At 51.4% G+C, this 25,089-nt stretch overlaps 2 protein-coding genes and 1 long non-coding RNA gene across 5 annotated transcripts in view; 2 read left to right on the top strand and 1 right to left on the bottom strand.

The window, feature by feature from the left end:
* LOC121662791 (perilipin-3-like) overlaps positions 1 to 6,031 on the bottom strand; it is an 8,950-nt gene extending 2,919 nt beyond the window's left edge. For both annotated transcript variants that reach the window (XM_042024363.1, XM_042024364.1), the window contains exons 1-5: positions 5,934 to 6,031; positions 1,885 to 1,961; positions 1,226 to 1,421; positions 556 to 638; positions 39 to 269 (exon numbers count right to left, since the gene is read on the bottom strand). In XM_042024363.1, the coding sequence (XP_041880297.1) occupies positions 39 to 269; positions 556 to 638; positions 1,226 to 1,421; positions 1,885 to 1,944 (570 nt within the window). In that variant the 5' untranslated portion in view covers positions 1,945 to 1,961; positions 5,934 to 6,031. The remainder of the gene's footprint in view (positions 1 to 38; positions 270 to 555; positions 639 to 1,225; positions 1,422 to 1,884; positions 1,962 to 5,933) is intronic.
* A 64-nt stretch (positions 6,032 to 6,095) lies between these two features.
* LOC121662788 lies at positions 6,096 to 10,671 on the top strand. Its single transcript, XR_006015422.1, has 3 exons — positions 6,096 to 6,701; positions 6,846 to 6,928; positions 9,362 to 10,671. It is a non-coding gene; the product is annotated as an uncharacterized LOC121662788 (long non-coding RNA).
* Positions 10,672 to 12,801: 2,130 nt separating this feature from the next.
* On the top strand, positions 12,802 to 25,023 carry UHRF1 (ubiquitin like with PHD and ring finger domains 1). 2 transcript variants are annotated; one of them, XM_042024358.1, is made up of 17 exons: positions 12,802 to 12,880; positions 13,718 to 13,880; positions 16,509 to 16,772; positions 17,520 to 17,692; positions 18,088 to 18,303; positions 19,039 to 19,145; positions 19,316 to 19,502; positions 20,286 to 20,409; positions 20,484 to 20,591; positions 21,357 to 21,461; positions 22,021 to 22,127; positions 22,665 to 22,827; positions 22,930 to 23,067; positions 23,428 to 23,539; positions 23,661 to 23,818; positions 24,106 to 24,204; positions 24,812 to 25,023. In XM_042024358.1, the coding sequence occupies exons 2-17, from the start codon at positions 13,728 to 13,730 to the stop codon at positions 24,956 to 24,958; spliced, it is 2,361 nt and encodes a 786-aa protein (XP_041880292.1). In that variant the 5' UTR covers positions 12,802 to 12,880; positions 13,718 to 13,727; the 3' UTR covers positions 24,959 to 25,023. The 2 variants fall into 2 exon arrangements, with proteins under 2 accessions (XP_041880292.1, XP_041880293.1); XM_042024359.1 differs by lacking the exons at positions 12,802 to 12,880; positions 13,718 to 13,880 and adding an exon at positions 14,699 to 14,760 and having other exon boundaries at positions 24,812 to 25,022.
* Positions 25,024 to 25,089: the final 66 nt, after the last annotated feature.

The raw sequence follows: 25,089 nt of genomic DNA, 5'->3' as shown, positions 1-25,089 counted from the left end.
ACACTGTCCTCCACCATGTGCTTGGTGACATCCACGGCCTCTGTCACCTTGTTGGTCACCAGCTCCTTGGCACCCTGGGCAGCCTCCACAGCACTGCTGATAGTGGAGGTGACCACAGACCTGGTCAGCTTGACACTGTCCCCAACAACATTTTTAGTGAGGTCCACAGCTTCAGTGACTTTATCAGCCATTGCTTCCCTGGCCTCGCAGGCGGCGTCCATGGCAGATGTGACCTTGGTGGACACCAGCTGTTTGGTGTCTGAGATTACCTGCACCAGGGAGAGGCAGAGAAAGATTTTTTTTTTTTTTTTTTTTCCCCAAAAATATGTTTTCCCTCCCTGAGAAAGCTTTTCCACTTGGGTTAGTTGTGCTTGCAGTCCGGGGGAGGGCTGGGGAAGTGAGCACACCTGTATTGACATGGATGTGTTCACTCCCACATGCTGAGGGCACCTCTCCAGCTTTCCCTGCTGCTGAGCTTTATTTATTTCCCCATATTCTTCTGTACCGTAACAGTTCCATCAAGCCATGGCTTCCCCAGGAAAAGCCTTTCCTTACCTTATCTGCTGGCTGCTGCAGGAAGGGCAAGTTCTCCTCCAGCTGATCCAGACCTTTACAGGCATATTCATTCACAAGGGCAACTGGAAGAGACAACAGGTACCAGTTTATTCTTCCATGTGGGGATGGGTTTTTGACCCTACAATGGCCAGTTCAGGACACACTCATGAAAACAAGCCCCCAGAAATTAAATCACCATTCTGGGGTGGGATGTGTGTGGGTGTCTTGTTAAAAGTGAACAAACCCTAAAATTTGGCAGGTTCAAATAGTCTCCATTTTGCCTTCCCAGCTTTCTAACTGTAGACTTTAATCCAACGGCAGTGTAGCACCTGCCCTTGGTGGGTAGGGCAATGGGTTTAAAGGGTTGAAAAGTGTTGGGATAACCAGGCTGAGCTCTATCCCAGACTGACACTGCTACTACCAGTTGGGATTGTCAGAATTCGGAGTGAGAGAGAGCAAGCAGGGAGTTACTACTTAGTAACCTAAAGAAATCAAACTCTGTTTCTCCTGGAAACAGTTTAATTCCCCAGAAGTTCAGTGTTGGGAGCTGCCAAGTGGGAGGCTCAGGGCTAGAGCAGGTGCTGTGGGAGGTGGGATCACCCTACAGGCACAGGAACCTCCCTCCCCGCCTGTCCCTCTGTCCCAGGGGTCCCTCCAGCCCTGCACTTACTCTGTGGCTCGAGCTGGCTCAGGATGGGCTGTGCCCCTCCGACCACGCTGCCCACGGCCACGGCAGCCACGGTCTCAGCCACACTGCAGACACCGCTGAGGCAGGGGTGGGACTCCTTGGTGTGGTTGTAGGCAGAGGAGACCAGGTCGAAGGCAGAATTGAGCAAGGGCAGGCTGGTGACTCGATTGACAGCACTCTAAACCCAGGAGAAACACAGACATTAGAGCCCAGCCTGAGCTGGTGGGTGAACACAGCCGTGTGTCTTTCCAGAAATGTCCCACCAAATCCATCTCCTCAGCCTTCTTAAACTCAGAGTTGAGGAGACTCATCCAAAGGCCACCACCAAATGAACAAGCCAGGATTAAAAAATTTGACCTCTGGGCTCCTGAATTCTGAGTCACACTGGTTTCAGCACCAAACCAGATGTGGAAGTAGGACCTGTAACAGCTCATGTTTCAGAACTACTGGCATCGCTTGACCAGCCCTAACATGGTCTCTTGAGCGAAACAATTACCTTCTGTACTGAGGGGGTTTTGATTTGGCCACAGCTTCATGGGGCTAATCTTTCTGTCCCCCAGCCTGGTTTTGGGGTGCTGGCAGAGGTTTATCAGCACACATCAGCAGATGATTTAACTGCTCTGTGTTGCCCTGGCACCTACCACTGTCTGCTGCTCCTCAGCCTTCAGCAGGTCTGGGGTTGGGGTCTTTCCTGAGGCCATGCTGAATTCAGCTGCAGCTGGAAGAAAAACAAGAGTATCACAGCATGAGCACAGCTTCATTTCCTCCAAAGAAATAAAATCCTGCCAAAAAAGGGGAAAAGCAGAGGGCAGCAAAGCTGGGATCCATCATTCATGCTCCAGGGAAGGTTCAGGCTAGAAATAGGTGGGAACTATTTTATCTGTCTTGTGTTTTCTCTGTGGGGTGGGATGACTTTGGCTGGACACCAGGTACCCACCAAAACCACTCCATCGCTCCCCTCCTCAGCTGGACAAGGGAGAGAAAATATAACAATATAACCAGTTTGGGAAGGACATGAAAGTCCTGTGGAGTTTTCCCTGGAGGATGAGCCAGGTTTCCCAGCTGCAGCACTCTATGGCTACCTGGAGACTTGCCTTCTCATCCTACTGACCAGCAAGGCAGGAAATCTCACTTCCTGTGAAACCAAGGCTCAGAGACATTCTCATGACATAATGGGATTGAAGAAGCATAAAATGTTGCAATATTTTGAATGTGTGTTGGCTCCCCCAGCGTAGACCTCGGGCGGTATCTGGACACTCCAGTATTGGTGATAAATCCAGGATTACTCTGAGCCTTAGTCAGGCACAGCAGAGATTTCAGCACATTTGTTCTTCAGGACAGAGTCTGCTTTTCTCTCCTGTGCCAGTTAGTTGCTATTCTTAGATTTGCCATGACATTTTCCAATGGAAAACCCTCAAACCAAAATTCCTCCCAAAGTGGATTTCTAAGCCACACACTGCTCCAGGCTCACTGGCAGACTCTCCCCAAAAAAACCTTGCCATCTGAGTTGGGGCAGAGCCCATTGTCTCGTTTCTTGTGTTCTTTGCCTCGTGCAAAGTTTTTATTTTGCTGAGAAACAGGGACAGAGAGATGGGGAAAAGTAGTGAAACCAGCATTTGTGAGCCCTGGACTGGTTACCAAGAGGTAACTTGGTAAAACACCAAATATTGCTGCATTAACCACTGAATTAGTGAGAATTCAGTGAGATTTGAGCAGGGCAGGGATGCTGAGTGCTATGTGCCTATAGCAAAAGCTGTCACACAAGCTGTCACCTCCTCCAGCCTCTCCAGTGAGAAGCTGGGAGCCAGCGCTCCTCTGGGAGCCCTCCCCAGTTTATCTGCACAGCAAAAACACCAATGGATCCTCACCAGGCTGGAAGAAGTTGTAAAAACCTGCTCCAAACAAAGCAAGGCTGAATATAAAAATCCAAGTCCCAAAGTCCACAGGGTTTGCTGTCAGTGCCTGTCCCTCTTGCTCTGCCTTAGGGCAGGTTTGTTATTGCTTTGGAGCCAAGCAGGGCTGACTTCGGGGCAAAGCACAGCTCTTTCAACACCATCACAAACAACCCCTCTGCTCAGTTATTTTACTTCTGGACAGGTGGAAAAAGCTCAAGCTGTGGAGTTTGACACTGTGGTGGCCTTGGTGTCAGGGCCAGCACAGAGACACTGGAGCAAAAGGAAGAGGGGAGGATTCTTGTTAGCATAATTCAGGAGTAACTCCTTGGCTGATGTAAAAACTGGTGTAAGGTTAGAATCAGCCTCTGAAGGACAGGGATCCCGTGCTAATAATGGATGCAGCTGTGCCAGGGACAACCCTTCAGCACAGTCATGTTGGAACAAGGTTTGTTCTCCGCTGTGTGGGAGAAATCCACATGTTGCAACGCCAGGATTTGCAGTGTGGGCAAATCTCCACAGCATGGTTTTATTTTCTCTTTCCCTGCAAAAGTGCTGAGCAGCCTTTGTTTTACTTCAGAGATGCAGGAAAGCCCAGTGCTTGGCAACTCTGGGGCAGGTAGTTCCGAATGCTTTGGAGAAGCCACAGCCAAGCCAGGATTGTTGGGAGTGGAAGTTCCAGTGGGCAGAGGAACAGAAACAGCACCACTTTGTTTTGGTTGTGGTTTGCATTGTATGAAAGTGATAATCAGATGATTTCACACCATTGCTACATCCAAATATTAGGTCACTGCTGAGAAAGCTCTTGAAACAGGTGGTTTCAGAATGATGAAACTTCAGTGCTCTTTTCTAGCATCAGGGTCAGGAGATTTTCTGGGATCAGGAGCTGAACTCCTGATCATTGCCCAGTTGGAGTCAGTGGAAGAACAAGGGCTGGCACCAAACAGCAGGACCGTGGCACCAAACCCACCCAGCTGCTCCCTTTTCCCTGCCCCATCCCACACTGGCCTGGCAGAAGAGCAAGGAACTTCCCTGCTCCTCCCTGATTTCTGTCACTGGCAGTGACCAGTTCACACAAGCTGGTTCTTTAACTCCCCTTGGTTGGAAGGTTTCCCTGTGGAAAGCAGCTCAGCTCCATGAGAACAGGGTGCTGGTGTGTGGTCCTGTAGGTTCTTCGTGTTCAGGAAGCTTCTCCCCTTTCCAAAGGGCTTTTACCTTGGGAGACAGACTGAGCCACAGCCAGCATGGCTGGTTCAGTAGCTTAACTGGCAATTCCTTAATGACCATTGAGGAGAACAAAGCTAAATTTAGTGCTTTAGATGTAAGCAGGGAGGGCTAATCAGGGCAGAGGAATTCAATTGTAGTTTAAAGCACCTATTTACATTCTTGTCGAGATTTGCCACTGATACCCGGTTCCCAAAAATGCAGAACTGTGTCACAGGATGTCTGTGGGGAATGGGCTGCAAATGCTCTGAGGACAGAATTAGTTTTAGGAGGAAGATCAAATGATTCCCAGCTTTGACCTTAGGACAGTAGTTTCAGGAGGGCTGGCAGAGGTGCTTGTCTCACCTTTCTGGATAAACCAGCAGCACTAGAAAACCTCAAGGATCAAAGCCACGCTTGTGGATGGATGCAGGGCTTCCCCCACACGCTTCCAGCAGAAATTAAACACCACAACCAGTGGCCGCCCCATGGTCAGTAACTGCTTGGAACAGAGGTATCTTAGGAAAGAGGAGAGGAAGGTTTAACTAGAACAGCTTCTCAGTACATCCCATTTACCAATCTTTCTATGAGTACAGAGCTCTTGGTTTCAGCTAGAAGCTGTAACTTGCAGAGCAAGCAGCTCAACACATTTCCATCCGGAATTTTCAGCAGAACCAGCTTCAGAAATTGAAATCCTTCCCAGCCATGCTGAGCTCCAGGTAGTCATGACCACATTTAAAGCCTTGTTAGTCTTGAGAAATGCTCATCCAGTTGGCCAAAGCTCCCTCCAGGAGCTGGCAGGGCCCTGCAGGGACAGGGTGCTCCTGAGCTAGAGGTCCCTTGTCACTCAGTTCTTGTGTCTCCACCAAAGGATCATGAGAAACAGCCCCAGGCAGGGCTGGCAGCGCTGTCACAGGAAGGGAATGCCCGGCTGGTCACCTGCATCACCTGTGCCCAGGATGTCACCTGCATCACCTGTGCCTGGCGCACCCGGGGTGTCCCCACCATCCACACACAGCACTGGGCTGTGCATGTGAAGGTGACTGGGGGGACTCACCTCCTGTGGACCCCCCCAGTCGGGATCCTCAGCAGACAAGAAGCAAAAAAGAGCTTTTAAACCCCAGACTGTTCAATCACAGATCAGAGATCCATGGAGTTACCAAGGACTCACCTCAAAGCTAGGAAAGAGCCTTTAGGGAAGGATTTGAATCCCACAATGGTTTGGGTTGGAAAGTACCCTAAAGATCACCTCATTCCAAGCCTCTCAGCTGTTACCCAAGGCAGACACACCACGACACCAGAAAATGTCACCTTTGGCCTCAGAAAGCAAAGACCCCCCCCGCCCAAACACAGAGAAAGCAAGGACACAGCACCCAGCTCCTGCTCGCCCCGTGGCACACAGCTCCCACGGCGGGGACCTCTGAGCCAAGGGCTGTGGGATGGAGCCGGGTCCATCCCAACCTCTGCCCTGGCGAGGGCTGCAAGGAGCCCCCAGGAGAGCAGGGGGGAACCCTGGGGAGTCACCCCAAGCCCCCAGACAAGTCACAGACCCCCCCAGCTCCCTCACCTTGCCCTCCCCGGGAGCCCAGCCTTACCTGCCTGCTCCGCGCCCGGCACCGGCGAGACGGGGAGCGCGGGGCGTTGTCCCGGTTAAATACCCCGGGGCCGATTGGCAGCTGCGGGGTTGGTGGAACCCGGGCGCTGCGGGGCCGGCCTGGCCAACCGGGAGCGGGAGGGGCGGAGGGCAGCGGGGTGGGGCCGCAGGTGAGGGTCCCCCCGGGGCCCTGGTGGGTGTTGGGAGCTGCTGTTTGTCCCCCCCAGGAGGGAAGGACCTGGCGGGGTGTCCCTGAGGATCTCCAGAGGGTGTCCATTCGCCGGTGCTTTGGCCTTGGGGTCATGGAATCCCCTGAGTTGGGAGGGGCCCGCAGGGATCGTCGGTCCAACCCCTGGCCCTGCAGACACCCCAGCAATCCCCCCTGTGCATCCCGGGAGCTGTTCCTGCAAACACGGGGGCAAAGAGCTGCTCGTGGAAGTCAAGCACTGGAGCTGCTTGGGAAGAGGTGCTGGGACAGGAGCTGAGCCCCTGTTTGTCCCCCAGCTGGGGGGACAGAGGCTGCCCTTGCGCTGCTCCTTGCAGGGCGTCACAGATGTTATTAGGAAGTCCCAGGGAAGCAGGACGTGGAGTTTGTGGTGTGAAACATCATCATCATCCTGATGTTTTTTTGGCAAAGCTCCCCCTCCCCACACCAGGACTGCTGTGCCTCCCCGAGGAGTCAGACCTGCTCCCACCTCAGCCCGTGCCTGCCCTCAGCAAACACCTGATGGTGAAACCTTCTGCTTCTCCTGTTTGCTGGGATTTCAGGGTAGGAGTTGATTTATATTTTTATCCTTGCAGAGGCCCCAGCAATGCAGGACTCCAGGGAGCTCAGGGCTTTTTAACAGCTATAACAAATACTGAAAACTCTAGTTAATGCTTTTCTTTTCCATTTGTGCCTTTTCATCTTCAGCTCTCAAAAACTGGTTTGAAAACATCAATTAAGCTTCCTGTTGTCTGTTTTCAAGATCAGCGGGGGAGGAAACTGAGGCACAGGTAAAAATTATCTGGAGTCTTCTAATGCTATTAAAGTGATTGAGTCACCTTGTTTTGGGGTACTAGATGCAGGCTCTGTTTCTGTATTGCCATTCAGGCAGGGGGGTGCCAATGGTTTTTGAAAAATGTGTTGTTAAGCTGACAAAAATGTGGACAATTGTCACTCCTCAGCTTTGGGGTTGGAAGGAATCCCCATCCTGAGGCTGACTTAGCTGGGAGTGTTGGCTGGAAAGGCCTCTGGAGCTCAGGTACTCCTGGAGAGCTGGGATCTGGCTGAGACTTGAAACCTCCCAGGGATGGAGATCTCACACAGCCTTTCTGGCTGTTGGATCCACTGGATCTGGGTATTGCATTAATGTCCCAATGTCCACTCTGAGCCTCTCCAGCTACAGATTGTGGCTTTTGCCTCTTGTTTGATCCCCTGCACTGCTGGAAACAGTCCTTATGCATTTTTCAGTGTGACATAAACTTCATTTTTCTGTCATCACCTGGGAACTTGTCATAGAATCAAAGGACCCCAGAATGGTCTGGGTGGGAAGGACCTTAAATCCCACCCAGTGCCACCCCTGCCATGGGCAGGGACACCTCCCACTGTCCCAGGCTGCTCCCAGCCCCAATGTCCAGCCTGGCCTTGGGCACTGCCAGGGATCTAGGGGCAGCCCCAGCTGCTCTGGGCACCCTGTGCCAGGGCCTGCCCACCCTCACAGGGAAGGATTCCCTCCTAATCTCGTATCTAAACCTGCCCAGTTTGGAAGTTTTTGATGCAGTTCTGAAGTGTTTGATATCTTGTACTAAAACTGAAGCCAGTGGCTTTTAACAACTGTGATGTTTGTAAGGGAAATAAAAGTTGTTCTTGTCTGTCCTGTGAAGACTTGATGAAATGTAGGGTTTTTTACAGGAACAGGGAATCAAGAAATGGGTCCTGTGATTTTGGAGTGTTGGCCTGACATGGCCAGTGCTACATCCTCAGGTAGCATGTCGGTGATCCAGCTGCCAGGTGGTTCATGGGTGTGAAGTGCCCCAGTGGGTCAGTTGTGGTGGGATGGTGAAAGTCTCATGGGACAGGTTCTATTTCATGCCCTAAGTGGGTGAAACAGCACTGCCTGCATGATACACCTTCATGTGGCTGTGGTGGAGGACAGGGGAATGTGAGCAGAAGTGGCAGGTGATAACCAGTAATTATAATTAACCAGGCAGTGTTTAATATCTAATATGTGGCTTTGATATTAGGGTAAAATACCAGTGCTCATTGCTCCTGCTGGGTGGCAGAACTGCCTGCAGGCTCGGGACACTGGATTTGGGGGATTCCAGTGTCAGAGCAAAGGTTTGCACAATCATTTCTGTGACCCTTAGTGCTGTATGAAAGACACAGATTTAAATCCGAGATAAAATCATAACTAAGAGTTTGGTGGGCGTGGGAAGGGCGTAGGAGGAAGTGGAGAAACACGTTTGTGGAAGGGAGAGGAGCTGTGCTGGTTGGAGCACGGGAGCCCTGTGCTCGGGCAGGAACTGCAGCCCTGCAAAGCTGCAGCATCCAGACCCGGGGCAGGACCCCTCAGGTGTGAACCCCACATACTGCACCTGTGGGAGCCAGGAGCCCCTGTCCCTGCAGCCCTGCTGCTGCTTCACTGCTGTCCGCCAGCTGCCACCTGGCTCTGCCTGGGGACGAGGCCTCTCCAGCCTCGAGCACCTCACTTGTCCCGTCCTGGTTTCTGTCGAGTGCAAAACCTGCAGGTGTGTGGAGGATTTGGAGAGTCAGGCCCCGGTGTTGGGGGCCATTCCTTTCCCTGCTCTGTGGTGTGTCACAGCTCAGCGTTGTCCCTTTGGGGCCCAGAGGCCGCATGTGACACTGGAGTTGCCCACTGCAAATGTTTATCTGCTGCAGCGGAAATCATGTCGCTGCTCTCCCAGGGCATTGACTCCATGAGTAACCTGCCACCATGCCATTGTCACCTTCCCCATGGTCACCTTCCCTGGGGCAGCCACAGGCACGAGAAGTGATGAGAATGATGATTCAGGGCTGGGGTATGACGTGCTTTGGTTCTGTTCCTCGGTAAGCGGAGCACAGCCCTTGGGCAGTCTGCAGGGCTGAGCTGCCAGGAGCCCACGGAGGGGACGGGTTTGGGTCATCCTCATTCACTGCTGTGCAAAGCCCACCAACCTTCCTGGTGCCTCCAGGTCTTCAGAGCGCTCTCCTGGGTCAGGACATGCTGCAGGTCTCTGCTGCCCTCCCACTGCATCAGCCCAGCAGGACTCTCCAGCAGGTTCCCTGCTCCTGCTCCCCTTCCAGCAGCTCACGCCACCTCCCAGAGGGACAGGTGCTGGCAGGTTCCTGCTCCCATTCCAGCCACTTTGCCCTCACAGCAGGGAACAGCCTGATGGTTCCTGGCTGCTCTCCCAATATTCCAGTTCACCTTTCTGCTGCTTTTTCAGGTTGCAGGATGGTTTTCTACATGCCCGGCTGCTCCTCCCTCTGCTGCTGCTCTCTTGCCTGAGGTAGAGGTGAGGTGGGGTAATGTAATGCTGGTAGGTTTTGGTAGATGGGAGTGGGGATGTCACCTGGGCCTGCTAAATGTGTCCCCTCCATCCCAGGCTGTGGCTGAGACCCCAAGTCCTGCCTCCCCAGAACCACAGGGCTCCTTTGCACCCCCCAGCCCTGGGGTTTGGCCAGCTTTACCTGGTAAACTGCTGCTTGTTCAGCTTCCATCACACAGAGCTTTGCATGGAGGGCGGGGAACATGGAATCTGGTGACTTCCCAGGTGCAGCATGACTCTGGATCATCCCAGAGCACGTGGGGGCTGGAACACCCCTACACTGCCTCACCTGGGGGCAGGTTTCTCGCTGTGCTGCGTGTGACAGGACTGAATCATCACCCGTCCTTGGGAACAGCTATGCAAGGAATATGTATTTATGCACATAAAAGCATAAATGTCAGTGCCTGTGTCCCGGTTTTGGCTGGGATAGAGTTAATTTTCTTCCCAGTAGCCGGCCCAGTGCTGTGTTTTGGATTTAGCATGGGAATAATGTTGATAACAACTGATGTTGTAGCTGTGGCTGAGTTGTGCTTTCTCCAAATCAAGGACTTACCAGTTTCCCAGGCTCTGCCAACGAGCAGGAGCACAAGGAGTTGGGTGGGAGCATGGCCAGGAGAACTGACCTGGACTGGCCAGAGGGATATTCCATTCCACGGAACATCCTGCCCAGTACAGAAACTGGGGGGGTTGGGACCTGTCTCTCGCTGCTGTGGGACGAGCTGGGTCAGGGGGTGGTGAACAACTGTGTGGGGCAGCTCTGGTTTCTCTTGGGTTTTTACTCCTCTTTCTCTCCTTTTCATTACTATTATTGTCATCATTACCATTACTATTACTGTAATTCTTCTTCATCATCCAAGATTTGTTTTAATCAGCTTTTAATCCGTTCTTATGTACCTGCCTGGGCTTTCATTTCTCATAAGACATTGTGCCAAAACTCCACTTTGACCAATGTTCCCGTGGGCTGGGAGACTGTTAGAACTTTGTCTTGCCAACAGCATCTCTGCAGGGAATTCAACAATGCTCTGAGTTTCCCCAGGCTGAGCTGGGTCTCCCTGCTGGCAGAATCCACATTGTTCCCTCCCAGCATGGGGCACTTCCCAGATGGGAGAACAGTGTTTTCAATCAGAGCTGGAACTCCAAAGAAAAGAATTGCCTGAAACAGTCCAAAAGGGAGGAAAATAAAACTCATCACTGCAGTTACCACCAACGTTCTTTTTTCTGTCAGTCTGTGGACACCTGATGCTCCCAGGTCTTTATCTCACTGACACTGAGTTCTGAGTAGTGTTCTTGTTTTAGAAGAGGGAACTTTAGGCATAAGTAATTTAACCTCTAATGAAATCAATGTTCCACTACTAGAATGATCTAGAATTGAACCTTAAGTGATTTTGGGGTCCAGCTGCAGAGTGTGTAGGATGACGTTCGGTGTTTGCAGCCTAGGGATTCACTGCATGAGTCAAAGTTTCTCTAGAAAGTGGGGGCTGCTTCTTTTCTGCCCCTGATGGTTCCAGGGACATTTTCTTCCTCAGAACTGGCCAGAGCCTTTTCTGTGAACAGTCGGTGTGTTACAGTAACCGTGTTCACCTGCTATGATGGGAACTGTGCAGGGAGAAGGACCTGTGGGAATGACATGCACGGAGATGTGTGTGGTTCTTAAAGGGGCGTGAGATGGGACCCTAATGGGGGTCTCTGGTGAGCCCCACCTGCAGAGCTGCCTCCAGCCCTGGGAATTCCAATGTCAGAAGGACGTGGAGCTGCTGGAGAGAGTCCAGAGGAGGCACCGGAGCTGCTGCAGGGCTGGAGCCCCTCTGCTCTGGAGCCAGGCTGGGAGAGCTGAGGGTGTTCACCTGGAGAAGGGAAGGACGCAGGGAGAGCTCAGAGCCCCTTGCAGGGCCTAAAGGGGCTCCAGGAGAGCTGCAGAGGGACTGGGGACAGGGGATGGAGGGACAGGACCCAGGGAATGGCTTCCACTGCCAGAGGGCAGGGCTGGATGGGATATCGGGAAGGAATTCCTCCCTGCCAGGTCTGTAACATCCGAGAACCCTCTCGGGCGGCAGGAAGTGCTGTGGTAGGTTAACGTTAATCCTCCAGCGCATCTACAAAGGCAAGAAATGACTTTCTGTGAAGGCAGAGCCTTCGGCCCTGGGAGGAAATGAAGCCTGGCTGCTGCAGGCCGCGGGTCAGAGCCGTGGCCTGTGTGCCCCGACACGCCCCAGACCTTTGGCTCTGAGCTAATCCAGGCCGCTGGCTTCCAGCCTGTGATCCGTGCCTTATCAGTGGGGTCCATGGCGGATCCTAGGAAGGGAGTGGAACACGGAGAGGCGCTGCCTGGCGCGTCCTCTCCGGCAGCCGGCAAACCCGGGGGCGGGAGGGCACCACATCCCGCTGGTTTGCTATGTTCTAGCGCAGAAGTGAGCGCTGTGGGGAAGGGGAGGGGGAACACGGGAAACAGGGGTTTGCCGTGGCCTCCCGCGCGCCTCGTGCTCCTTTGTCCGCGGGGCCGGGCGGGCGCAGCCTCGGCGGGGCTGTTCCGGCCGCGCTGAGCGCCGCCATTCCCGCAGCCCCCACACACGCCAGTCCGCGGCCTTTCATCCTTCTCTTCGAGCAGACTTCTCTCAGGGGCCTCTTGGCCACGCTTTCCCCCATCCAATGGTTGCTCTAAGCAAATATTATCGTTTTTAATTTCCTCATAGCATCAGCGGTCTTAGGGACAAACATCCTCCCAGAACAGCCCTTTCTGCCAGCTCACGCGGCCACGCCGTGGCCCTGCCGTGTCACCCAGGCCACGTTGTCACCAGTGGGGCCCTGCACAAGCCCCACAAGCCCCCCTGGAGCTAACGGCCTGGGGAGTTAGAGCCCTTTTGCGGATTATTTGGCTTATTCTGTTTATTCGAATTTGGTTATTCGGTTTATTCGCATCATTCGGATTATTCGGTTTATTCGCATCAGGGTAGGCCCTGGAGCCCCCCAGGGGGACAAGACACCTCGGGGAAGGGTGGCTGTCAGAGGGGGGTCATTGGAGTCTCCTCTCCCTTTGGGGCTCACCGTCCTATTGTTTTAGGACAATAACCGGCACCGTGCCTGCGGCCCCGGGGGTTGAGGGGTGATGGAGCCCTTGGGGATTTGGGGGGTTTCGCCCCCACCACCCCCGCGCAGCAGAGCGGGGAGCGCCAGGCCGGTCGCTGTCGGGGGATCCCCGTTGCCGTCCCCGGGAGTGCCGGTTCCAGGGGGTGTTTTCCCGGTCCCGTTCCCCCCCCAGGGCCCCCCCGGTCCCGGGAGGCGGCGGCGGCCCCGCCCCGGCCGCGCGTTCCCGCCAGCGGCGGCCAATGGGCGCGCGCGGGGCGCGCACGGGGCTTTTCCGCGCCAAACTCCAAAGCCCGCGGAGAGCGCGCGCGGCACCGGCTCCAGCACCGCACCCCGGTGAGTCCGCCGGGACCCCCCGGCACCGCCACCGCCCCGCGATCCCGCGGCGGGCCGGGGAGCGGCCGGTGGCACCGGGAGCGGGAGGACAGCGAGGGGCGCAGGGCTTTCCCCGCCCTGCCCGCGCCGGGGTGGTGCGGGAGCGCTCCGCGGTTCCCGGGCGGTGACAGCTGGTTCGGGTGCGCCGGAGGGGACGCGTCGCTCGGGGCTGCGACAGCGGGACCGACCTCCGCCCCCGGACGGGCCCGCGGGCGGGGGGTGTGCCCTCCAGGGGCGGTGCCGGCGGCACCGGTGCCCTGCGGGGCCGGGGATTGGCATCGCCCCGCGGGGTGCGCGGGGATGACGCGGCTGGGCTGGGGCGGTTCCGGGCGCGGCGGGGGTCGCTGACACCCCACGATTCCCCTCCTGCCCCGGGGTGGGTGTGCGGGTCGAGGGGCCGCGGCCCGGGTTGTGCGCGGCTGGCGCGGCCCCGCCGTGTCCGCCGTGCCGCGGGGACGCGCCGGGGGCGCGGGCGGACTCCGGTGACGGCCCCTTTAAGACCACGCGCTCCCCCCGCCCCCCTTTGTCCCATCTCTCATTTGCATGATCACGCGAGACTTGGCGCGTGGGCGCGGCGGGCGGGTTTCAATTGTGGCGCGAGATACGGTCGGCGCGAGCGGAGCCGTTAGGCTCCCGCGTGGGGGGGCGGGACTTGTTCCCCGCAGCCAATCAGCGCCCGAGCCGGCCAGGCCGCCGGCCAATGGCGTGCGGCGGGCGCGTGAGGGCGGCGCGGCCGCGGGGCCCCGGGCCCGCCCCGCCGGTGCCGCTGCCTGAGCGCGGTCCCCATTCCCGGGGCAGGACCGGCGCCATGTGGATCCAGGTGCGCACCATGGACGGCAGCGAGACGCACCGCGTCGACTCGCTCTCCAAGCTCACCAAGGTGGAGGGGCTGCGCCTGCGGATACACGAGGTGTTCGGCGTGGAGCCCCAGCGGCAGCGGCTCTTCTACCGCGGCAAGCAGGTACCGGCGCGGCGGGGCGATTGACAGCCTCGGACCGGCAGCAGCGCGGCGCACGGACACCCCCGCCCGGCCCCGTCCTCCCCCCCGCTCATCTCCCCCTCCAGCTGAGGACGGATATTTTAATTAATTTATTTTTAATTGCGTGGAAATGAGGGGTTTTGCTGCCATCTAGTGATCCCCCGGCTCCCTCCCGCGCTGCTCCTCCCGTGGGCTTGCAAGGAGAGGAGCCAGCTGCAGAGTAGCCTTTATTCTTACTTTCCCTTACTATTTTCCATCTAATGTGTTGCTCTTCTGCCTTGACATCGCCTTTATGAAGTGTCTGAAAATTACCAGTAATTTTATGGTCTTTAAAGTGCTTAATGTTTTTGAGCCTTGCACGTTTCACCGCTCTGAGAGCCGTGAACATCTCATTTTTCTTTGTAAATTGGGATAAGCAACTCATGATTTTGAAGTTCTTCGGCTCTCATGTCAAATTCTCACTAAGTACAGAGCACTTGAGTGTGGCTCAGTGGTGTATTATGTTCTCAATAATACGTTTACAATCGCTGTTGTACAACTGTTTTCTTTCCTATGAGTTAATAATGTAACTAAATTAGCACTGAAGTCAATCAAAACCATTTTAAAATACAGTTGCTATATTCTGCCTAATCCTATGCTGCTAAACCTTCGTGCGAGGGAAACTCCTGATCTGGTGGTTGGTTGATCAGAGGATTTAATTTCAGAAAAATCAGTGAGATACTGAGTTGGCTGGAGATGGACAATTTTTTCTAGTTGCTTTTCTTTCTGTTTTAGGCAGTCTTGTGCTAACTGTACTCTGTAATTAGCAGGTGTGGCTGTAGAACATGGAAATACACCTGGACTAGCCTCAATCTAAGCTCAGGTACCAGTTCTAATATAAAAAGAGGCTTGTAGGATGGTGAAACACCTCTGAAGGGCTGTTGGGTGTAACGCACCTTTCTGTTGGGTTAGATGCATTAATTACCCATTTGTGTTGTAAATCAAGTGATAAGAGGGGATTGGTTCAGGGCAGGTGCCACTTGTCAGCCTTAGCCTGAAGTCTGTGCAGGCAACCGGGGTAAAACAGATTTTCAGGAGAAGCGGTGACTTCTCGGTCAGGATGCACTTGCTCTACAAAGGGAATCCCTCCTCCTGCAGTTCCAATATTCCTTAGTTCAGGCAGAAACGTTCCCCAGCGTGATCCAGCCTCTCTTAGGCCCTGTTCCCACTGTGCTTTGTCTGGCTTTTGGGATCCCTGGAAATGTTCAGTTTCTTACTCATGAACATTTTTTAAATGGGGTTAGAAAATTAGCTGGTAGTTAAAACCTGCCTCCTTTGTTAGAGGTTTGTCTTCAGTCCCGGGCTCTTCTTTCCGGCTGTGCTTTGAACTCCTGTGGTTTCCTGTCCTGTTCCTGTGCTCTTCCATTTCGGTTTGCACCTGTTGTCACTGAGTCCTGTGCTGGTGTTGTTTCCATGTGTGTGACATTGTCTCTTGGTTAAGAAGAAACAACCAGTTTCTGGTGTGTTCTTACATAGCTCGAGGAGTTTTCATCTCTAAACCAGCAAAATGCTCAGATCTCTTCCTGTGCAGTCAGATTTCCAGGGATTGTTCCATAGCCATTTGATGCCATAAATCAGAATTGGATTATCATACTGATTCCTGTGAAGTGTAAATTTTTGTGGTTTTGCTCTGCTTCCCCCTGATAGAGAACAAAGCTCCAGGGACTGCTTTTTCTGGTGGTTTGGGCTGGAAGGGGATGATCATTTCCTGTATAATTTCTTAGTCAGACCTTAAATATGTGGGGAAGCTTGTCTGAACTTCTGACTGCTCCGTGGGCTCCAGCCTTGCATGTTAACTCTAAAATGATTGTGCTCCTTAGAGCACTTGAGAGGTTATTGAGGGACCTCTTTCTCCCTCTGCACTTCTCTTTTTGCAGGGACTAGGTCTTGATTTGACTACAAACCGTGCCAAACTTGCATATAACTCTAGATAAACTCTTAAAATTAGAGAGGGTGTGAAATTAGGACACACCTGGCTACGCTAAAGAGCGATTGGGTAGTTTCAAGTTGAATTGAATCTTTTTTGATTTTACTTTCAATGGAAAAAATGTGTGTTTGCCGGGAGACGAGTGTGTGATTAACTCTTTGGCTTCTACTTAATGCTACAATTAATGGAGGTGGTGTAACAATGATCTGGATCACGCACAATTAAAATACAAAGACCAGTCTGCATTAGCATTTGGGATGTGTCTGAATTGAGGAAGAAATTATTTCCTTTTGTGTTTTTAGGTAGTGTGGAATTTTCTTTGAATCCTGATGAGAATGTGGGGGATCTGTAGTTGTTCAGTTGATGTTTCTAGGGAATGTGCTGAAAACTTTTCCAGATCTCAGAGAGGCTGGGTAGCAAGTCCAGGGCAGCATGGAAGCCTTGCTCTCGCAGGTTGCGGGGTGATTGAAAAAAGAACATTTAAATAGCAGGAATAAGAGAGAAGGAGGGCCCAGTTAGTGGCTGATAAAGGTTTTAAAGCCACGTGGTCGATCTTGGCGGGCAGAGCCAGTCTGAGCACGATGGGTGGTTGGAGTCAGCCCCGATGGAGGCAATAACCAGATGGTTTGGTGCTTTCCCTGCAGATGGAAGATGGTCACTCCCTGTTCGATTACAGCGTGGGGCTGAATGATATTGTTCAACTGCTGGTCAGACAAAGCCCGGCCGTGCTGCCTGCTGGGAGCAAGGAGAAGGACTCGGAGCTCTCAGACACCGACTCCGGCTGCGGCTCCGGCCCCAGCGAGTCCGACAAAAGCTCCCACAACGGGGAGGGTGCCCTGGAGCTGGAGGGACAGCCCAGCACGGCAGCTCAGCCCGACTGGACCGACCCCGGCTTCGGCCTCTACAAGGTGGGTCCTCACAAACAGAGAGCCCTCAGAACTGCGCCTTGCCAGGGCAATTGTTCCTCTGTGGTGGGGAATTGCTGAAAATCTTTCATACCCCAATTGTGTGGGCAGTTCCTTTCTTCCTCTCAAACCCTCCAACAACAAAGACAAAAATACCAACCAACCCACAAACCAATTAAATGCAACATGCTGTAGGTCAAAATATTTAGTTTTTTTCAACTAAAACTACAATACATTCATTGATTAAAAAAAAAAAAAAAAGCATTCAGAGTGTCTGGTTTGATTTTTTAAAAATTTTCCCAATATTTTTCCTTGGAGTCACTACATTTGTCAAAGCTGAAACTTTTCTTGAATGAACAAAAGAAAGTCTCAAGCAGCTGTTCAGAATTATTTTACTCCTCTGTTTCAATGGATTTTATTACAGATCTAGCGATGTCTTTGCCAGACTATGAGCAAGACACTTTGAAACTCTGTTACAGACTAGCCAATAATGGTTTGGGCTTGATAACAAGGCTGGTTTTACATGTGCTGGTGTAGAATGGATTTATAACCTTACAAATTCAACCTAAGCAGACTGTAGGGCTGCACAACAGGACCAGGAAAGCAGAGGAAATCTTAATTCTTAAGGTGATCAATTAAATATCTTGATAACAGTGCAGTTCTTGAGATGGTTAAATCTTCAAGTAGATTGGAAATGAATGCTTAATTTGCAAATCCCTTTTGGTGAGCTGTACACTTTGCTCTGTGTAGATCAATGACTTGGTGGATGCTCGGGACACGGATATGGGGGCGTGGTTTGAAGCCCAGGTTGTGAATGTAACCAGGAAAAAACCCACCAGTGAATCAACTGAGAGCTGCACAGATCCTGACCAGCCCACAGCTGTCCCTGAAGAAGATGTAATTTATCATGTGAAATATGAAGAGTGAGTTTTGTTGCCTTCTTGGCCAATAAAGTCATTTGGATCATGTTGTTGATGAGAAATTTTATTGCAGATATTGCACAAATTAAAACAGAACTGGGCAGTGACATAGTAATGATGTCATTGAGCCCTGGTAACTGTAAGGTTTTACAGTTGGAATTCCAGGGGGCTGGAATCTTTTCTTTATGGATATCAGCATTCATAGGAAATGCTGGTGTCCAAGTGTTAAAGGGAGGCAACAGTAGCAAAGTCAGAATGGTTGGTTCTGGCTGTGTCTGTGTGGGAGAAGGAGATTTTATCCTTGTGTTGCTCAGCAAAATCAGCCTGTCTGCATAAAACCTGTTACTCCTCAAAACTGACGTTGAATCGGATTTTTGTTCTCTGTTGCTCCCTTCAAGTTATCCAGAGAATGGGGTGGTGCAGATGAGCTCCAGTAACGTGCGGGCTCGGGCACGGACCATCCTGAAGTGGCACCAGCTGGAGGTGGGGCAGGTGGTGATGGTCAACTACAACCCTGATGAGCCAAAGGAGAGGGGGTTCTGGTATGATGCTGAGATCCTGCAAAAAAGAGAAACAAAAATGACCAGGGAGCTCAATGCAAAGATATTACTTGGGTAAGCAAGTTCCTAACATGGAATAAATGGAATTCCCCAACACTGCCTCGGCTTTCTGAGGTCTGAGTGACTCTGCTGGCAAAGAATGGTGCAACAGAAGTGCTGGGGACGGATGAGAAGTGGCCTGTCCTTTTTGGGTGATTAACTTCAGCATACTGCAGTTCTGATTAGCTTCCACTGAGGAACTGGACACTTTAAGGGATGCTGATCCATGGATTCACTTAATGCTGAAAGGATGCAAAGCCATGAGGCAAATTATTGTTTATGTGTTAATTATCCATTAATGGCTTTACAAAAACTGCAGTGTAGTATTTTGTGGAGATAGGATGATGTAGAATGAACTCTCACTTTATAAAGGTGATGAAAAATTATTCCAGTTCTCTCCTGAAGGAGACTCTCAACTTCAGGAAAAAAAGGATATGTTTTTTTAAGTTTCAGGTAATTTTGACAGAGTTTTCAGAATATTCCTCCTTTTTCCTTGCACCGCAGTGATTTTGACTTTTTAGCTATAAAATATGAGAAGAATTAGTCTGAAATATATTTGGGGGCAGGGGGAACAGTCACTCTAGATAATTGAAATGCTACAAGTGCCTGGATTCTCCCTGAGACAAAATGGGGTTAATTCTAATTGCATGGAAATGATTTGATTTTTAGTAGCAGAGCAGTCTGATGCATGCACAGTTGTGAACACGAGCTGTGGGATGAAGTCTGATCTCTTTTCTCAACTTCTTCTAGGGAAGCTGGTGATTCCTTGAATGACTGCACAATTATATTAGTGGATGAAATCTATAAAATTGAAGAGCCAGGCACTGCTTCTCCCATCAGTCTTGGTACCCCAAAACGTGAGTCTGATGTGGAGTTCTTGCATGTCTGTCTTACCTTGTGATGTTCTGCCAGTTGCCTCTGTGAGGATCAAAGGATTAAGAGTTCCAAGACACATTTAGTTGTGCCTCCTTTGACCATTTCCAGTGGATCTTGGCACTTGCTGAGTGTGGTTTCCGTTTGCCCACAGGACAGAGTGGACCCGTGTGTAAAGCCTGCAAGGACAACCCAAACAAGACCTGCAGGGTCTGTGCTTGTCACATCTGTGGAGGGAAGCAGGATCCAGATAAGCAGCTCATGTGTGACGAGTGTGACATGGCCTTCCACATCTACTGCCTCAACCCTCCCCTCAGCAGAATTCCAGATGATGAGGACTGGTAAGTTCTGAGGAGGTTTGTGGGGTGTCACAAGCACATCTAATTAGGAGCACAGAGTGAGGTCCGGGCCTTGAAGCTGCCCTTCAGTGGCCATATTGTGGCTGTATAGGGGTGTGTATGTTTTGGGGTTGTTTTTGGTAGAACTGCTTAGCTTTTCTTGAGCTTAATGAGAGTAGGTTTTAAGCCAGGTGGCTTGCACACTCCTTTTCCTAGTTTTGGGATCTAGATGCTTGATTCACATACCTGCCTGAGGCCAGGGCTAGAGCAACCTGGGATAGTGGAAGGTGTCCCTGCCATGGCACGGGGTGGGACAAGATGAGCTTTAAGGTCCCTTCCCACCCAAACCAGTCTGGGACTCAAAGAGGACCAAATGAGAACCTGATGTTGGGAAGCTTCACTTGTGCAGTGGCTTTTATGGGCCAGTGCAGGCAGGTTCCAGGCCTCATCATCAGATCAGGCTGGTTTGAAAATGAAACATGTACAGTGAGAGATGTGGATGGTGAAATATATCTTTCAATAGATACAGAGTTAGTGAAATGCACTGCTTTATTCCCTCTGCCCTGTTTCAACATCTTATACAATGATTTTATATCATAGCTCTTTCCTGACACATCTGCAGTGCCTGGTGCAAGGACAGGAGCTGTTGTAGGTCAAATTCCTGTATGGAGGTGTTTCCATGTCCTGTCTGGTTTCACATGGGGAAATTGTAACAGAGCTCGCTATGTTTGGAGGAAATTCTCCTAACTGAAGGCTTTGCTACTTGTTAATTTTCACTGACTTTAGGTATTGCCCTGAATGTCGAAATGATGCAAGTGAGGTGGTTTTAGCAGGAGAGAAATTAAAAGAAAGTAAAAAGAAACAAAAGATGGCATCTGCTAATTCCTCCTCCCGGAGAGACTGGGGAAAGGTCAGTCCAAAGCTGTTTTACTTGGAATTTTGTTTGTTCCTTTGGGCTCTTGGCTGATCCTGCTCTCTGCCCAGGGCATGGCGTGTGTTGGGCGCACCAAGGAATGCACCATTGTCCCCTCCAACCACTATGGACCAATTCCTGGCATTCCTGTTGGCACCATGTGGAAATTCAGAGTTCAGGTATGAGGCTGAATCCTGGACTGACCTACTGTGGGGAAAAATGGGAATGATCCAGCTCTTACAAGAAACCTGAAACAGTTAATCTGGAAATGCGTGTGTCACTGGATATGGAAGTGCAGAAGGAAAAGAATTCTGGCTTTGTCTGGATCAAGTGTTCCATAACTAATGCTGCATTGTCTGGGCCCATCAAGTGCTGGTTTATTTTGCTTTAGTGCTCTTTTTGGTAACTCAGAAAACTCAAAGCAAATATATTTGTTTCCAGTAGTTTGTCCTGGAGGTGTGTAGTGTGCTCTGGTAAGGGTGTCTCAAATATCCACTTATATGAAACAGAAGGTTTCTCGTCCTGTTAGAAAGTTGGGGGAGAAAAAAGCACTGGCCTATCCAGATCTTGTTTGTGAGTATTGAGGGAAAGTTGCTATTACAACCCTTTCAAAACTTTATACAAATATTTAATATCTGTATTATTCTTAAGTACCTGGAGCCTTTTTATAAACAATTTCAGTAAGAAATAGCCAAAGTTTTAGATGTGCACCACAAACCTTATCTATGTGTTCAATTTACTGATACAGTTAATGGCTTATTTTTTTAGAGGCATTTTTATTTTTCTTCTGTCTGGAGCTGTTTTGAGGATAATGGTGAGAGCAGTTTCACCCTGTGATACATGGAAAGCAAATGTGAAATAGCACAGTTAGTTCAGCTCCAAGCCCAGTCCTGTGTGGGGCCCTTTGAGAGCAGTTGCCTTCCAAACCCGTTTTTGTTTTCCAGGTGAGCGAGTCCGGGGTGCACAGGCCCCATGTGGCAGGGATTCACGGCAGGAGCAACGATGGGGCCTATTCCTTGGTGCTGGCAGGAGGATATGAAGATGACATAGTGAGTGGATTCTGATTATTTATGCACAGAACCAAACAAACTTGTTAAAACAAAGGTTTGGCCTTCGTTACTTATTGCACTCTACATTAAACACTTGCCCATCTTCACTTATCTTCTTCAGAAGGAAATGAGGCAAGGAAAAACTACAGTAATCTGTGACAACCTGAGCCACAGGATCATCTAAACCCAGTTTAATATCCCTATGTCAGCTTTTGGTCCCGGAGTTCTGACTTTCCAAGGTCTCCCTTGCACCCACAGTTTGAACAATCCCACAGGCTGTGCTGCCAGCTCTTCACTTCCAGCAGATCCTGGGTGAGCCCTGGGCTGCTCAGGGGTCCTTGCACTGCTCAGGGTTGTGACAAGACATTGTCACCCTGGCCTCCTTTCCTGGCAGCCTGAGGGAGAGCCAGAGACTGGCCCAGACTGGGAGCTTAAACACAGGAAGCATCTTTCCTTTTTTGAGACTACCCCGCAGGTATACCCTACCTGGTTAAAAGACTCTTCTGCTTTTATTGATTTCTTTTTGTGACTGTGTCAAAACCATCCGTGTTCATTTCAGGATCATGGGAATTCCTTCACATACACAGGGAGTGGAGGGCGAGACCTCTCTGGGAACAAACGCACGGCAGAGCAGTCCTGTGATCAGAAACTCACCAACATGAACAGGTTGGCAACGTTTGTGCTCCATTCTACCCTCAGACCTGGCAGTCTGTCAGCATGAGGAATTGTTTGGCCTGTTTGCATCCAAGGAAGCTGACTAAGTGGAAAAACTGTCAAAATTGGGTCTGGGCTGTGGTTTAGGCTGCAATCAGTTGCACAATGGGAATGGTCCTTTCAGTGCACTGTACTGGGACAGAGCTGTGAGTGGTGTTCGTGTCACATGCAATACTGGCTGAAACTTAGGGAACAGAGCATTAAATTGGGGTAGGAGCTCTGCTCCCTTCTGAAGACATTTGCAGTCACTGGTCACCTTGGGAGACCAGACCATTTGTAATTCTGAGCTGTTACTCTTACAGATAAGCCTGGACTTGAGTGGAGGAAGTGATCTATGCTGGTGCATTAGGGTAATGCCAGGAGTAATCAGCTGTTTAAGATGTGCCCCCATCAGGAGGTTCAAGGAGTGCAGAGGTGTCAGTGTTACACAGGTTCCATGGCAGTGCTGGTATTTAAGGCAAATACACTGAACTCTGGCGTCTCTTGCAGAGCCCTGGCTCTGAACTGCAGTGCCCCCATCAACGACAAGCATGGGGCTGAGGCCAAGGACTGGCGGGCGGGGAAGCCGGTGCGGGTGGTCAGGAACGTCAAGGGAGGCAAACACAGCAAGTACGCTCCTGTGGAGGGCAACAGATATGATGGCATTTACAAGGTAAGGAGGGCTGGGATTTGCTGGCTGAGTTAGGAAGAGATGATGTGGTTATGGCCAAGGGGGTTTTTACAGAGTGTGATGGACTTGCTCTGACTTTTTCAGGTTGTGAAATACTGGCCTGAAACAGGGAAATCTGGGTTTCTAGTGTGGCGTTACCTGCTTAGAAGGGACGATGAAGAACCTGCTCCTTGGACCAAAGAGGGAAAGGACAGGATGAAAAAACTTGGCCTGACAATGCAGGTACTGCCTTGGGGCATCACCTGGACTCCAAACTTGATGGAGAGCAGGGATTTTTCTCTTCTTACTGAGGATGATCCTTAGGTAAAAATTGAGACTGAGAGGGGCACAAATGCTTCCAGTCTGCTGTGTTGTTTGTTTTTGTACATCAGGAGACTAAAAGGACAAAGCTCACCTTTTTTTTTCTTTTTTGTATGGAATTTCTATAGGCTGCATTAGTGCTTAGAGCAGGGATCTGTTGCTTAAAATAGATTAAAGATGCCCCTGGAACAGGTCTCCAGAGGTCAGTTGTGGACCTGTCTTGGTCTGCAAGTCTGACCTGGTGTGTTTGCATTGGATGCTCTTTGTTTTGTTTCCCTGCAGTATCCTGAAGGATATTTGGAAGCTGTTGCAAACAAAGATAAGGAAAAAGAAAATAATGGAGATGATGAGTTTGATACCCCGGGGAAAGGGAAGAGGAAAAGGAAATCAGCAGGTTTGTGGAGTAGGCAAGTGGAAAGAGAAAGCCTTGGAGGTTTTGCGCGTTTTACTTGGTTGCTCTTTTCTGGTGTTTTCTTGGTTGGCTGTTTAAAAAAAATCCTTGTTTTTTCTTTCAGGTGGGGAGGAGAAACTCGTCACCTCCCCAGCAGAGACTCCAAAGAAAACTAAAGTTGAGCCATACAAGCTGACATCCCAGCAGAAATCTCTTATAAAAAGTGATGAAGCCAACGAAAAACTGTGGAATGAAGTCCTAGAAGCTCTCAAAGACGGACCGGTACATTGGGCCCTTTTCCCCAGAAATAAAGGGACAGCTGTACTTGTGGTGTCCCCAGACACAAACCCTTGGCCAAGTTAAAGAACAGCCTCAGACCTAAAATGATTTTATTTTAGTGTAAACATCCCCAGCAGGTTTAATGGGACTGGCTTTTGCATATTAAGATTTGTTGAAAATCTTTCTGTGATCAAAGCAATCCCTTGCATTTAATGGGTGGGGTTTTGGGTTGATTTATGTGTTTTTCAGGGAGTAGTAGCACTAAGTTGATTCGAATGCTCTCTTTGCAGAAATTTCTCAATAAAGTGGAGGAGGCCTTTCTGTGTATTTGCTGTCAGGAGGTCGTGTTCCGGCCAGTCACCACCGTCTGCCAACACAACGTCTGCAAGGTGGGCTGGGCTCTGCTGGGCTGGGCTCTGCTGGGCTGGGCCTGGAGCTGCCTCCTCGGTGCTGACAGGGAGGGGGGTTGGTTTGTTTGGAATTTTTTGCCAGGAATTACTCCTTTAGCATGAGTCAGGTTTAGAGGGACTTTGGAGAAGTCCCTGGAGGGACAGGACACAGGGAGTGGCTTCCCAGTGCCAGAGGGCAGGGCTGGATGGGAGATTGGGCAGGAATTGTTCCCTGGGAGGGTGGGCAGGCCCTGGCACAGGGTGCCCAGAGCAGCTGGGGCTGCCCCTAGATCCCTGGCAGTGCCCAAGGCCAGGCTGGACATTGGGGCTTGGAGCAGCCTGGGCCAGTGGAAGGTGTCCCTGCCATGGCAGGGGTGGCACTGGATGGGATTTAAGGTGCTTCCAACCCAAAGCAGGCTGGAATTCCCTGATCTCTGCTGTGTCCAGCAGGAATGTTCCCAGCTGGAGTGCAGTGCTCTTGTTCCCTCCTCCTGCCTCGCACTGCTCTGGGCCTTTCCCAGGAATCTCGGGGCTGTCTCACTGTGCCCGGGCTGTGCCGGATGAGCCAAACTCCCCATCCCTGACCCCTGCTGGCTTCTGTCCCCAGGACTGCCTGGACAGGTCCTTCAAGGCCTCGGTGTTCAGCTGTCCCGCGTGCCGCTACGAGCTGGGCCGCAGCTACAGCATGGAGGTGAACGAGGCCCTGCAGAGCGTCCTCACCCAGCTCTTCCCTGGCTACGGCAGCGGCCGGTGATCCCCCAAAGCACTTCTCCCTCCCTCCTGCCTCCCTCCCCCCTCCCTCCCTCCCCCCAAACCTACCCCTGGGGCTAATTTAAAAAAAAAAAATGGGTGGTTGTGTTTTTTCCCCCCCCCCCCCCCCCCCCC

Source organism: Corvus kubaryi, unplaced genomic scaffold (genome assembly GCF_017639235.1).
Source record: "Corvus kubaryi isolate FWS band 111438036 unplaced genomic scaffold, C.kubaryi_AGA036_p1.0 37262, whole genome shotgun sequence".
NCBI lineage: Eukaryota > Metazoa > Chordata > Aves > Passeriformes > Corvidae > Corvus > Corvus kubaryi.
The sequence above is the reverse complement of the archived record's forward strand: the minus strand, read 5'-3'. Positions and strand labels throughout refer to the sequence as shown.

Excerpts from the sequence above, each read along its gene's own strand:
- UHRF1 (XM_042024358.1), top strand. The coding sequence starts at position 13,728 with ATGTGGATCCAGGTGCGCACCATGGACGGCAGCGAGACGCACCGCGTC. Across the intron at positions 23,540-23,660 it reads GAGGAAAAGGAAATCAGCAG|GTGGGGAGGAGAAACTCGTC; the intron begins GTTTGTGGAGTA and ends TTTTTCTTTCAG. Across the intron at positions 23,819-24,105 it reads AAGCTCTCAAAGACGGACCG|AAATTTCTCAATAAAGTGGA; the intron begins GTACATTGGGCC and ends CTCTCTTTGCAG.